Below are 13,982 nucleotides of genomic sequence, written 5' to 3' on the forward strand. Positions count from 1 at the left end.
GACCAAGCCCTTTTCAATCCATCAGAATTGAATTGTTGCAATGGCCAAAATTTGACGAGAAGAACAGGCGTATGGCACGCCTGTTGTGGTGGCAAATCTTACGATGCTCTTCACGAAGCCTGCTGTGAAGAACAGATTGTTCCTAAACCAGGCGTCAGTTTTGAATGTTGTGGTTCAGTTCTATACGACATCAATAAAGAATCGTGTTGCGGCAATAGGATTGAGAAGATTCAAAGCCACCATAGTAAATGTTGTAATGGGAAGTTAATTTACGCTCCAAGGAAGGAATGCTGTGGGTCAGATGTATTCGATAGCCGATACTCTATTTGTTGCAACAACGTTATCCATAGAAGGGTAAAATGGAGGTTGTGTTGTGGATCCCAAACATTTGACGTAATGAAAGAAATTTGTTGCCCGAATCAGAATGTTTATACGGTACATGGTAAAGTGAATGGTCGCTCGTGTTGTGGCTTGAAAACTTATAACGTGCACACGGAGATCTGTTGTGGAAAAACTGTGCTCAATAAAACGCTGCAGAACTGTTGCGGAGGCAAAACAGGTTACAATAAAGAAAGTCAATTTTGCTGCGGAGCAACTATTCTAGCAAAAACGAATGGTCTCAAGTGTTGTAAAAACCGAGCTTACGGTAACGACAAACTATGTTGTACGGATGGAAGCTTAATTTCTAGACGAGAAGGAAAGAATGACGGGTGTTGTGGATCGAGGGCCTACTCCACGGAAAATTTCATCTGTTGTGCCGGGACCCTTACTCCTAGAGTTGATGACAAATCTTCTTGTTGTGGGCGTACACCTTTCAACCGCAAAACTGAGTTTTGCTGTGGTAACGGACACGTGTACAAAAAGAATACATCGAGCATTTCAGACAGTTGTTGTGGTGAGTAAAGAAATATTACTTAGGTGATATCCCATCACCTCAAAATATCAGCCCTGTATTCCAAATTCTCTTATTAACCAATAGGGAACAAGCCGTTCGACTCAATGGAACGAATTTGTTGTAAGAATGTAGAATCATACGTAAGAAAAGAAAGGCACTCCTGTTGCGATTCAGAATACATGAATAGAAGTACCCACACTTGTTGTGGGGTAAAGACACACATGTTACGCAAGAACTTCCGATGTTGTGGAAATGCATATATACCCTACAATCACGCTTGCTGTAACGAGAATCCAGGAAAAGATGCAGCATCTCGTCGGTAAGTTCAGAAAAATGACGACGTTTTGGGAATAGAATGTATTTAGACCTATATGAAAATGATTTTGTATATTATCAGGTGCTGCGGTGATAAAGCGTACAACGAACTGACAAGTATCTGTTGCGGAGGATGGGTCAGGCATAAAGTCGATTTCAAAAAACATCAAGTTCGATGTTGTGGATTAGAAGCCTACAACAGAGAAACACATATCTGCTGCAATTATAAGATTTCGGAACGTAATCGAACCACTGGATGTTGCGGGTTAGCGACATACGATACCGCTTATCAGTCATGTGATCAGTTCGGACGAGTTGGAGACAGATTCCAGATTCAAGATTCTATTAAAATGATTGAATAAATCTTACGTCGTGAACTATCCTCAAAATCCACGCTGTCGTATTTTTTGTTTACCCCGTGCATTAGCAGCAGACGCCGTCCAGACTGGGAGAGTAGTCCCCGCGCATTAGAAGACACCGTGCGGACTGGGAGAGTAGTCCCCACGCATTGGAAGACACCGCGCAGAGTGGGAGAGTAGTCCTCACGCATTAGGGGGCACATTTTTGCCTCAAATAGTGCAATGGAGGGAGAATTCCTTTATTCTACGTTTTAACCAATGAAATAATAAGTTTAGAAAAGAGTTTATTAGTATTCTTTAAACATCTACACGTGTATAGCATGATATAAGGTATTCATTAAATTACCTAATAAGCTTTCATCTAATCTTGAAAGCATATAGATAAAACCTTAATCTTCACACTTCATTTTCACAGCATATTTTTGCAAATTTACAAATATCTATATACAAAAACGTTAATAATCATTATCTTCGGTAAACCATAAACCAATCGAATTGTACATTTCATGGTAGCAATAAAAATAATTACATGCTAATTTGAATATAATGATATTCAATGTGGTTTTTGTTACGAAAGGACACCGTTCGACGATTTATGCGCGCGTCCATTATATTCACAACTCAGTTTGATCCGGAAACCATGATAAAGTAACGCAATAGCAACAATTTCGATATATACTGCACAACTCCATTTGATTTGATGTTTTTGGTAAATCTACGGAACTGTTGGGAAAGTGGTCGTGTTTATAGTGGGTGTGATTGCTGTAGAATTGATTGGCTGCGCCCATGACGGATAAGTTCCCAAGTCGAAGAATACGTAACCATACGTGTTAACGGCAAAATTGATAGTAAATACACATATAATATTCACGACGGATCCAGCAACAACCTAAATATAGTAAATATATAAACGCTGATTTTATCTTTATTTTTTTGGAAAATATTAAATTATATTCGACTCAAATGCTTACCATGTCTTTTATGGAGACGTAACCCGAAGCATAGACCATAGCGTTCGGAGGTGTTGCTACGGGTAGCATGAAGGCAAATGATGCAGAAATAGCGGCCGGCAACATGAGGTATAACGGATTAACTTCTATAATAACAGCCTGAAAAATAAATCAATGATTCAAGTTCAATGGTTTTATTACGAATACAAGTTTTGAGTTTTTTTTCAATACGTTTCGATTCGTTCGGTCTATTAGAACTTACAAGATCTGCAAGAATGGGCAACATAAGTGTAGCTGTAGCCGTATTACTGAATAAATTCGTCACTAAGGCGATAACTATTGTCAAGATGAATATAACAACTGACGGTTCAAGATTCTTCAAACCAGACAAAACCGTTCCCAGCCATTTCGAAAGTCCAGATGCCTGAAATGTGTTTTGATACATTTACTGAATATTGTGTATACGGCGTGTACATTAACTAGTAGGAGATGATTATCGTGATTATCCATTTATGTACCTGAGATACATCAGCGAGTGCAAAACCGCCACCCAACAGTAATATAATATGCCATGGTATTTTACTATTAGCTGTCTCCCAGTCCAGTAGAGGTGGAGCAGAGGTCTTCGCTTCTAAATACAAAACAGACAAATGCGAGTGTGAATGCTCAATTTTTCAGTTCGATGGATTATTCATCAATTGACTAAAACAGGACATAGGACATAGGGCATACAACGTTATGTCTTGGAGTAATCAATTGACAAATGATTACTCCAAGGTTATATACACAGAAATGTACAATCAATGATCAAAATGACAGACTTACTGCAAGACGGAAGTTTAGATGGAAACATGAAAAGGACGACTGTAATGAAAATGCCGGCAGACGCGTCTGTTACGTATCTATAGAAAAATACAAACTTCTCATTCAATCATTTAATCATTATCAGTATAGATGAGTTGTTTCTATATGTATATCGACTTTTACCCTTTGGGGAATAAAACTGCCCAGCCAGGAATGAATTCAGGTTCTCTCGTCAACCATAATAATGCCAGTAGAATGAATATTACCAAACAACTAATTTCCGGCCACCTAAAGATGAATTGATGCATTATTTCTTATTGTTTAGTTGTTTCTTATTGATTATTCAGGTTTCTAATTCGATTTACCGTACTTCATCGGACCCAAAGCTTTGTAGGCATCTCGCATTATTTTCTTCACCGATGAATCCTCTGCATCACCCTTTCCACAAAAGGTTCTGAAAAGTAAATAATTTAACTGGCGTTTGACTTCGGTGACCTCAAAACACAAGTGACCATGATCCACACTTTATACATACCTCGCAAATCCCATATAGAAACATTGCAACCACAACCAACATAGTAACATATTGATGATTGATAATGGCAGAGCTAGGACAATCCACGTAGTGAAACTTATTCCATTTTCACCCGGAAATAATCTAACGAACGAAGAAACGGTATCATCTTAGACTAGAAAAGTACCAAGAGCCAAAAACAATGATTTCTACTTACAAATCCAGAATTCCCTTGAGGACCAGATTTGGTGGCGTTCCCGTTAAAGTGGCGATTCCTCCGGTGTTCGCTGCAAACGCGATACTCAATAACATCGCCTTGCACAGGTTTTTGAATTCGGGGTCAGCATCGGCGAACAGCGGTAGTAACGGCGATCCCTCGGTAGGTTCACTAAATGAAAATAACCAAACCAAAATAACGACTGAAAGCTTTTCTGCTTCATTTCCAAATTTTCATTTGCAACGAAATGTACCTATCATCTGCGGGCGAATGGCATTTTTCATCATCCTGCTGCTTAAACTTACTGTTAGAGTGCGATACGGATAAAAGGGTTATTTCAGTTTCATTACGCGCCACATCTGCTGAAAAAGGTTCTTTAGAACATGTTTTATAAGAACATTGAATCGATCACTCATAGATCTAATGAATGACAGATATTGATGAAAGGAGGAAAATTCATTGCATAAATTTCAGTAAGTTCTCAAATCAATAGATGTTTATTTACCATCCTGGTGATCAATTGAAGACTTTCGACCATTTTTACTCTTTGAATGTTTCATTTGTTCTAGTACTGCAATAACTATTGACACCATCATCGGTGTAGTTGCGGTATTACTGATCCACATTGATAAAAACCAAGTTGGAATCATAAAACCTAACATCAACCTATTAATTAGATATGATATACGTGTATATAGTAAACGTATGAGCTTTCGCTACTAGTGTTAGATATCTTCATCGATAAAATGAGTGATATAGATTCAGTAAATGCATATCAGGAGGGTTTATTTCAACAGAATCACCAATACGATCGTTGAACGAGACTTTTCTCTATAGACGTTTTATGAATTGTATATCTATAAGAAACGATCGGCCAACAACTCACCACTTCGGTTTTGTACCAAATATCATCAGTACTCGAAGGGCAATTCGTTTGTGCAGGTTCCATTTTTCGACAGCGACAGCTACCATCAAACCTCCCATAAACAACAAACAAGTATCCTAAAATCAAATACAATTATTCTATGATGTTCTGGTTTAGATCATTATTTACTTAATATGATCGAGGACTAGTATTTTGTGTGACGGATTAGGTATTCTATAGTCTGTCGAGTTTTTTTTCGATGCAGTAGATGTACTTTTTATGAAATTAATAGTCAAATTGCAGTCCTAGATTTTAGAGACCTCGCTAATAGTATTTTTTCAATCTGTAACAATCAGTGACAAGTACATTACCTTCATATAGTTTGGACATATATCCTTTGATTTCATTAGTCCCAGGGTTGGACATAGAAATACTGGAATCAAGGCAGTAACTCCTAGTGGTAGGGCTTCCGTCACCCAGTACACGGCCATCAACAACATCAAATAAGCACATTTTGACACCTAATAAATTCGAATTATAATCCATTTTATATAAGGATTAAACCATATTTGAATGTTCCTTTCCTTCTTCCATATAGACTTACGACTGGCCCTTACATCAAAGTGTGTCCTCAGAATCTTTGGAAAGGTCAATAAAGGAAAGTTTCTGTCGCACGGGATAAGAATGCAAATAACTACTATCAAAACGATGTAACAGATAAACCAGACTCTCAACCGTATAATTTCGTATAATAACAGCCGTAAGTCGGTATAACACTCTATATTTATAAAGACCCTGGGAATTACGATCGACATGTAGAAAAAGAAGTAAGAGGAGACCTACGCATCACTATCACAGGCTGAATACAACTTCAGACTATATAACTGAAAACAATGCTTCTACAACGGAATTAAAGATTTTATTACGACAAAGTCATAATTTTCTCTATGCACGCACGACAGAGCACTAAATCTCATTTCATGGGATAAGTATGAATCAGTCGCCAGAATGAATTGTCAAGAGTTATTGGCGTATCTTTCGACAGTTCGCATGTTTATTATGCTGAGCGTCATGACGGAAACCCATAACTAATTACGGAAAATAAAATCTTATAAAAATTGATCATTTGAATGATATTTGGTAAGAGATATTCAAACATGCAATCCCCACGAAAGTCGGAGGGTCATACGTACCGAAGACGGTTGCAATATCGGAATCGGAAGCAATAGCAGAGGTGCCAAGATTAACACGTATAATTTCCACCAATTGAAAATCCGCTTAACGAGAATCATCTTCCTTCCCACTGCGGAATAAATAAACTTATATATAATGTAGATATGCTAAAAAATCAGATATAATCGAATGCACGAAAATCCACGTTTCAGATCACATGTATATATATACATGTAACTCCTGGCCGCTGAAGACTACGAATGCGATGGATGGCCTTGATCTCTTTGTGATAGTTCATACAAAAAGTAGAACACCGAAATAAAGGCCTCTTACTGTTTACTAGGTTGACTATGATGCAAAAGTGACGGATAAAAAGTAAATAGAGCCTCCGCTCATCGCCTGATATTCCGAAGTCATATAAAAATAGGTCATAGCCAGCAGGTGTTTGCGACGTGGGATTCGCATAATTTTTATACGACGGAAAGTTCGGAACCTTGGTTTTACGTATGATAATATTTTGCTTAGGATGAGTAACATAATTAACCCACATCATCATAGAATACTTACCGAGACCTGGATACAAACGTTAATGTAATAGTAGAAAACGGCTGAAGATCTTTGCAATCATGTATGTCCTTGGGCCGAAATTCTAAATTGTTGTCAACTATCGCAGTCACCATTTTAAAACTGTATTTTCTATGTCATATATTATAAGATAAAAGCTTATCAGCGACCGATTGACAATTCACAACAGATAAACCTAATTCAATTGTAATATTTTCAAGAAAATGTTGAGCCAAATAACATGAAATAAATGACTAGTATTTATATTAGATATTCGTAGAATATCTGTATATGATATAATATTCATTATGCTAAAAATCTGTTACTTCACGACAAATCATTATAAAACGATAATGAATAAATCATATATTCAAAACAAGAACGTTTTTACTTGCTAATTATTGTTCTTTCATTATAAATGTCCCATATTTGGCACTGACGGACGTACATTGTTTGTTAATTCGGTTAGAAATCCAGTCACATAGAAGGTAAATGGTGGCATCTATAATGTAAGATAATGTTAAGAAGTTAAATTCTTTGATATTCTTGGATTAACGACTCAAAATTCCTGACACTTTCAACAGGTAACCACCATATATTCTGTTGAACATGGACTCCATTTTTATTCCATGTGCGAATACTACTGATTCGTTTCAGCATATTTTTCTGAAAGGTTCAGTAGCTGTAAACATGCAGATATATATTTAGATATTTTTGCAGTGGTATATTGCTATTTCTGATATTGATTCATTGAGATATCAATTCCTGATGTTGAAATAAAACATCTGCACGTATATAAACATATGTCTATTCCGTGTGCTGTGTTCATACTTTCATTATGCATATATTCTCATTGATCGTATATATAACAAATCATGGCCCAAATCATGAATTCCGTATTTCATGAAATGTTGTAACTATGAATTATTATGCCAATTCGTTACGTAAAGATTGGACACAGCAGCACAAATAATAATGAATTATTTGATGATGACGACGATGATGGTGAAGATAAATCATTGCACTTATGGAGCAAAGAATGGTGAGATATTACGAGACCGTAGATCCAGTTTCTTAGACGAACCCTCTCCGTCTATTTTGGTTAAAACGTTTCAAGAATGTGAGCAAATTTGAGATACAAGTTGAGATACATTAAAACAACAATAACGATTTTTCTTGTTATCAGCCGCGATTTGATAGCAAACAATCGTTTCATTTTGATATCAATCAAGGGGCGAAGATAGTCTAATTACTTTTCTAAGGAAAGTGTTTACAGATAAGACACACTCGAAAGTGTAGATACTTCTTTCAGATATACTTCTTTTACAGCCCAGACATCGATAGGATTTTAGAAAATTCTACTACAACCTTTTGTTTTTGTTCTTACTATGACCTTCATAGATAGCTGGAATTTGAACTGTCAAGAGATTTAACGTATTTCACGTTAAACGGGTCAATGATAATCAAGTATCTCAATGCCTATCTAAATCAAAATATGGACGTATGAAATTCAGTTTTGTCTTTGTGAATATATTCCGAGTATTCAGGTAAGAATCCCTTTGTTTCATTGGAACAAATTACCATGACATTTCCTAGACCATATTATGGAGAAACGGTAAAGATTCAATAGTATTATGACAGAAGTAATTAAAGGACTAAGGCATTTTCGAAAAATCACCTTAAGTTCACCACGAAATCCCCCCCCCCCCAACTGATATAGTTTGTTAGGTTTCATGAAATATATCGTTCTCAGCTTCTATCCAAATGTTGTAGTTCTATTTCATTTTCATTTTATCACAGGATGCGACAAGAACTGAAGTTTGTTTTAATTTGGTGGCGATATCTTGTGTTACTTGTGACTCCTATAGTTTTACTACCACTGCCAATTTTTCTTAATTCCTCGGTAAGTAAGAAATGTAGCCGTAAGTTATAATGGGCCTTTGTGCGCGATGGGAATTTTCGAAACATTCACAGGGGCTAGAAAACGGTGCTGTCTTTTTAGAAAGATAAATATCGTACTCGATGTTCTATTAAGAATAGAATTATCTCAAATAACAACATGATAATTTACATTATCTCATTGCAGTCTAGCGGCCCACCAGAAGTGATTATGTTTTTAATGTTTGTTTTCGTAACTGTTAAAAAATTTGATACATTTTTATTGCCATATATATATATATATATATATATATATATATATATATATATATATATATATATATATATATCATTAATCTAAGGGTGAAGTACAATCAGATCTCGGGGAATTTTAAGAGTCAATCCAAAGGACTAACCACTAAGAATTTGAAGGAAGTCTACTGATTTTAATTCGCCATTCGCAAATAACCCGTCAATGTACTAGTGAAATCTTTTTCATTCCGATTTATCAACACCAAATCTACACTCTTAACATACGGCGCAACCATTATTCTACGATTTCAGGAGTCAAGATGCGCGTACATGATGATTCTGATGGCTATTTATTGGGTGACAGAAGCTCTTCCTCTCGGTGTTACTGCACTCATACCTGTCGTACTCGCACCTGCACTAGGAATAATGCAGTCGAAGATAATTTGCCCGTATTATTTCAAGGTAAATATTTGCGAGGAAATCCATCTGGCCATGAAATAAATGGCTATGACCTTTTATCCGAGTCGCAAGGACATGCAAATCTTCAGCGAGATATTCCGGGGTATCATTTCAAAAATTAGGGGAGCTCGTAATGGATAATTCAATAGATGCATGATAGGTGATACCCATGCCATGTTTCAACGTGCAAATTCGAGGTTCTTTCACGTCTGTGTGCCGTGGCCCAGTGGACGGCAAGCCGAACTGAGCGAGCGAACCAACCAACATACATCGACGCGAATATGCGCATGGATCAACTGGCATTTTTCGAATAAGTTCACCTTTATGTGTCCTTACATTTACTGATTCTACACAAGGTTTACACCATTCTGAACTACTGAATGTTTTAATGCATGTGTTCTGATTTGCGTAACAATACCTAATTCCCCGGAAAACGTCACTAACAAGTGACTGATGAAACCTATGTAAGGATCCTTAGCGCTTTGTTCGTAAGCCTACTCACTATCTTACATTTTAGTCAGTTAATATGTTGTTTATCGGTGGCCTGATAATGGCGGTTTGCATAGAGAAATGGAAGTTGCACAAACGGATTGCATTGAGGGTGTTACTTCTGGTCGGTACCTCGGCGAGATGGTAAGCTCGAATAATTTGATTGATATGATTGTATAAGCCTAATTATGAAATGAATCCATTGTTGAGTTGAGGTGAGTTGAGTGTTTGTGCATTTTGTTTTCGTTAAGGTTGATGTTAGGTTTCATGTTACCGACTTGGTTTTTATCTATGTGGATAAGCAATACTGCAACTACAGCCATGATGTCCCCGATGGCCTATGCCGTACTCGAACAAATGCAAAAAACGAAACTGCAACTTGCAACGAAGAGAAAACCCTGTAGTAGCATCAAAGGTGATCTAAAAATGAAACATTTCAATTAAACTGCATCGCTGACTTCAAATCCAAAATGTCACGATAGATGCGAAAAAAAGAAAAATAATATCCTTCATCGAAGTCTTCAAGCCTCTTTCATGACGTTTATACTTCCCTTTTGCAGAAACAGATATCGATGTATGTGATGATGATAAAAATCCCACTGAAAGAGCGTACGTGCACAAACACTTCGAAATATATATTCATTCATAATCGTTAGTAATGAATCGATGTATTTTCAGTAAAAACGAATCGGATGAGCCTCCATCAGATTTCGATCAGGTTGATATGAATGACATCAAAGACCCAGAAATGGAACGACTTTACAAATCTATGTTACTGTCGATCGCATACGCTGCGAATACTGGTGGTATAGCAACATTAACTGGAACTGGTCCGAATCTTGTTTTGAAAGGACAGTTAGACCAGTAAGTTCTATCGTCAAGGGGTTATACAAATCAAAATTCGCGGAATTTGTTGTTTTGCAAATCATTATATTTTTTTCAGATTATTTGACGGCGATTCCGGGATAACATTCGCTTCATGGATGGCTTTCTGTTTACCCATCTCGGTTCTCATGTTTACGTTTTGTTGGTTGTGGCTTCAGGTTTTGTTTATGGGATTCAAACGGTAGGATGGTCTGATTGATAAGTTGATTATAACTTTTTTTCATATCAAAAGTTGAGTATGATATTAATGTAAAAGAGATTATTGACGTAATGTTTATATATATCCAGTACCTTCACAGGTTTCTGTGACCCCAGACATTCGGACCCAGCAGTCCATGGCATTGTACAAAGAGAATACGATGAACTCGGTTCAATGACGTAAGTAAACGACAGCATAAAATACTTAAAAGAAGTTATCGATAGATTCGTATGAGACTTTATGAATCAATGTATTTCTGTACCATTTTAGGTGGCCTCAAATTGCAAGTTTGGCAATGTTCACATTTCTAGCGATTTTGTGGTTCACGCGAAGTCCAGAATTCTACACTGGATGGGGAGATATGTTTCCGGAAGGGTCTGTATGAAATAATCTAATAAATTAGAACCCAATTCAATATCATTACGCCCATTTCTTACGGATATCGTTCTATTTTGCATTTGTAGTTACGTTGATGACGCAACTGCAGCTATTTTTGTAGCTGTGTTACTGTTCTGCGTACCGGCATTTCTTCCATGCACCAGTGAGTACAGTTTCATAATCAAATTCATTATCGGCTTCATCGGAGGTAACTGATTAAACAATGAATCGCAACGCATTCCATCTGTTTTCAGAAGGTAAAGGTTCATCTCCACCACAACCATTGTTAGACTGGGAAACTGTATCTCTACGATTACCTTGGGATATAGTTCTACTACTGGGTGGAGGTTTTGCCTTAGCAGCAGCATCACAGGTACGTCAAAGATCAAAATTGAGCATTGCGCATTTCTCAATGAAAATATACTTAATCAAAAGTAGTAACAACTTTGTCTTGTTCTGTACAGAAATCGGGATTATCAGAATTGATAGGAAGAAGATTATCAGGACTAGGTGCTCTCCCACCTTGGTTTATCGTATTAGTCATATGTGCTTTAATTGCAACATTAACTGAAATCACCAGTAATACAGCAACTGCCACTCTAATGATGCCAATACTTTCCGATCTGGTACGTTCTGATATTTCTAGTACCGGGTATGTCAACGATGATGAACATTTGCACAATTGATGGACACGTTTCAATCATTGTATTTTAGGCAATATTTGTGAATGTGCATCCTATCTATCTAATGTTTCCTGCAGCCGTTTCGGCTTCATTTGCCTTCATGTTACCCGTTGCTACACCACCAAACGCGATTGTCTTTTCGTCGGGACATCTACGGATCAAAGATATGGTCTGTTAATATCGTATCTTTTCAAATCATCGGTTTAGTCGCGGTAGATATATGAATGTCTTTATACGCTTTCATTTCAGGCCAAAGCCGGATTTTTAATGAATCTAGCAGCAATTATATGTGTGACACTGGCTGTTAACACGTGGGGATATCAGTATTTCGATTTAGGCACATTACCGCCATGGATGCTGAAAAATGTAACTGAAGTAAGCTCAACAGTAACAACTTCAACAACGATTTAAAACAACGCGAATATTTCACAAGATGAAGACGTCTGATATGATGTATATTCCGTCCTCGGCTGATAGAATTGACCACGGCGGGTCCAGTAAAAACGTATTTTGTAAATACTTGAATAAAGAACATAACATTATCATTGTATCATTATTCGAACTCCAACCCAGATATTTCCTCGCGTAAGAAAAAATGTATGTACTTAAACATTTCACCACGTCATATTCGGGAATCCGTATAAAGCTGTTTGAAATGAAAGTAAATTCATTACTCGCTTGCCGAAGTAGGAATCTCGATCTGCGTAAAATCTTTATCGTTAGGTGGTGCCCCTATACGCATCGTTGACGGTGAATAGAAGAACTAATTTATTATTCGCATGCCGCAGTAGGATTATTGTGAATCGAGTTAGTTTACACGTTTTCCGCTTATGATATACATAGAGGCAGCACTTGACGGTCTAAATTTTAATCGCGCATTAGGCCATGAATTGCAAAAATGTCACAATTTATTTAGTTTTGTTGGCAAGTGAACAAGGGAATTTCTGTTATTTTCTACTAATTGAATGAAATAAATCATTTCTGAAAAAGATACATACAAGCCATAGAACCACAGAACAACAGCACTCATATGAAACTTATAATTAAATCTCAAAACAACATCACCGCACTTTGATTCTGCATTTTCAAAGCAACATTGGACAAATCATCGACATTGATAAAGATTTATCCAGAAAAATAACTCTTACTGAAGTTTTTCCATCTTTTAAACATATTAAATCACTGGACCGAAGACTAATCCTACCTGAAAGAATGCTGTAATCAGCCTACGTAATTACCGGCACTAGTGTTCGAAATTAGCCCAACTTGGCCAGTTAAAACAACCTAAACTAATTCATCCCTAATAACCCTTAGTTTGCCACTTAGAAGTAAACATAAAGCAAGGGAGTTTTATGAGATGTTTTTAGTATTTTTAACGACACCACGGATGTTACGAGCACGCAACGAGAAAACGAATTTTGAAATAGAACTAAGGTAAATATACATTTTTCCTTTGAAATGTAGCTAGGCTCACCTTCGTTCATTCAATGCATTAAATGTTTCCGAAAGACAGATAGTCGTAGAGGTCAACAGTACGAGCTACTAGAATAAAAATACAAGTATATATGATATGCTTCATATGATATAGTAGCTTTATCTAAGATGGAATCAGCTGTCTTCGCGTTTATTTGACTCATGGTTAACACGGCTATCCCTTCAAAACATAATTATATACTATTAGTTTAATTTCATGTCTTCACGAAGTATTTGACATGGCTTATCGTAACGGATCGTAACGTATGAGTTTCAATTTCATTTTTTTCTTATAGAATTTTCATATTCTTTTTTATTAATAGGTGGCATCTTCGTCAGAATGAGCTCAACCGACAAGATGTCCAAGCGGGAAATCAGAGATATGATAAGTATGGGTAAACGGACTCGGATACATCGATCACTGTCTTCGCGAAAAGCGACTAGCAATCGTTTCGAATTTAGTCCAGATTTCGAAGACGTTGAGATAAATACAACTCATAAAAAACGTCCGATCACAATTGAACTGTCTTCAGATTCAGAGGCCGCGGAGCAGTCCGATTCAGAGCGGTCTGTACACGGACCATCCCTAAAAAGACGACGTTTAATGCGCAAGAAAAGTGAATTAGATAA

At 36.8% G+C, this 13,982-nt stretch overlaps 2 protein-coding genes across 3 annotated transcripts; one reads left to right on the plus strand and one right to left on the minus strand.

Annotated features, from left to right (window-relative positions):
• Window positions 1-1,878: 1,878 nt before the first annotated feature.
• LOC141899371 (Na(+)/citrate cotransporter-like) lies at window positions 1,879-6,782 on the minus strand. Of its 2 annotated transcripts, none has more exons than XM_074785627.1 (15): window positions 6,660-6,782; window positions 6,113-6,222; window positions 5,291-5,440; window positions 4,941-5,056; window positions 4,560-4,720; window positions 4,308-4,413; window positions 4,055-4,225; window positions 3,859-3,981; window positions 3,694-3,777; window positions 3,507-3,611; window positions 3,345-3,421; window positions 3,038-3,150; window positions 2,782-2,943; window positions 2,541-2,678; window positions 1,879-2,458 (listed from the first exon to the last, which is right to left on the minus strand). In XM_074785627.1, the coding sequence occupies exons 2-15, from the start codon at window positions 6,209-6,211 to the stop codon at window positions 2,285-2,287; spliced, it is 1,779 nt and encodes a 592-aa protein (XP_074641728.1). In that variant the 5' UTR covers window positions 6,212-6,222; window positions 6,660-6,782; the 3' UTR covers window positions 1,879-2,284. The 2 variants fall into 2 exon arrangements, with proteins under 2 accessions (XP_074641728.1, XP_074641727.1); XM_074785626.1 differs by having other exon boundaries at window positions 4,308-4,416.
• Window positions 6,783-8,120: 1,338 nt separating this feature from the next.
• Window positions 8,121-12,622, plus strand: LOC141899361 (Na(+)/citrate cotransporter-like). Its single transcript, XM_074785616.1, has 15 exons — window positions 8,121-8,203; window positions 8,457-8,559; window positions 9,099-9,248; window positions 9,763-9,878; window positions 9,986-10,149; window positions 10,295-10,343; window positions 10,413-10,598; window positions 10,678-10,800; window positions 10,908-10,997; window positions 11,089-11,193; window positions 11,283-11,359; window positions 11,451-11,569; window positions 11,661-11,822; window positions 11,911-12,048; window positions 12,129-12,622. The coding sequence occupies exons 1-15, from the start codon at window positions 8,160-8,162 to the stop codon at window positions 12,288-12,290; spliced, it is 1,788 nt and encodes a 595-aa protein (XP_074641717.1). The 5' UTR covers window positions 8,121-8,159; the 3' UTR covers window positions 12,291-12,622.
• The last annotated feature ends 1,360 nt before the right edge of the window (window positions 12,623-13,982 follow it).

This window comes from Tubulanus polymorphus, chromosome 2 (assembly GCF_964204645.1).
Source record: "Tubulanus polymorphus chromosome 2, tnTubPoly1.2, whole genome shotgun sequence".
NCBI lineage: Eukaryota > Metazoa > Nemertea > Palaeonemertea > Tubulaniformes > Tubulanidae > Tubulanus > Tubulanus polymorphus.

What these genes read in the sequence shown, in the direction of transcription:
- LOC141899371 (XM_074785626.1), bottom strand. Translation starts at nt 6,211, where the DNA reads ATGATTCTCGTTAAGCGGATTTTCAATTGGTGGAAATTATACGTGTTA. An exon ending in TATGTCCAAACTATATGAAG is followed by an intron (nt 5,057 to 5,290) that starts GTAATGTACTTG and finishes ATTTGATTTTAG; the next exon opens with GATACTTGTTTGTTGTTTAT. An exon ending in GCAGTTTTATTCCCCAAAGG is followed by an intron (nt 3,422 to 3,506) that starts GTAAAAGTCGAT and finishes ATTTTTCTATAG; the next exon opens with ATACGTAACAGACGCGTCTG.
- LOC141899361 (XM_074785616.1), top strand. Translation starts at nt 8,160, where the DNA reads ATGAAATTCAGTTTTGTCTTTGTGAATATATTCCGAGTATTCAG. An exon ending in TTTGCCCGTATTATTTCAAG is followed by an intron (nt 9,249 to 9,762) that starts GTAAATATTTGC and finishes CTTACATTTTAG; the next exon opens with TCAGTTAATATGTTGTTTAT. An exon ending in TTGTTTATGGGATTCAAACG is followed by an intron (nt 10,801 to 10,907) that starts GTAGGATGGTCT and finishes ATATATATCCAG; the next exon opens with TACCTTCACAGGTTTCTGTG.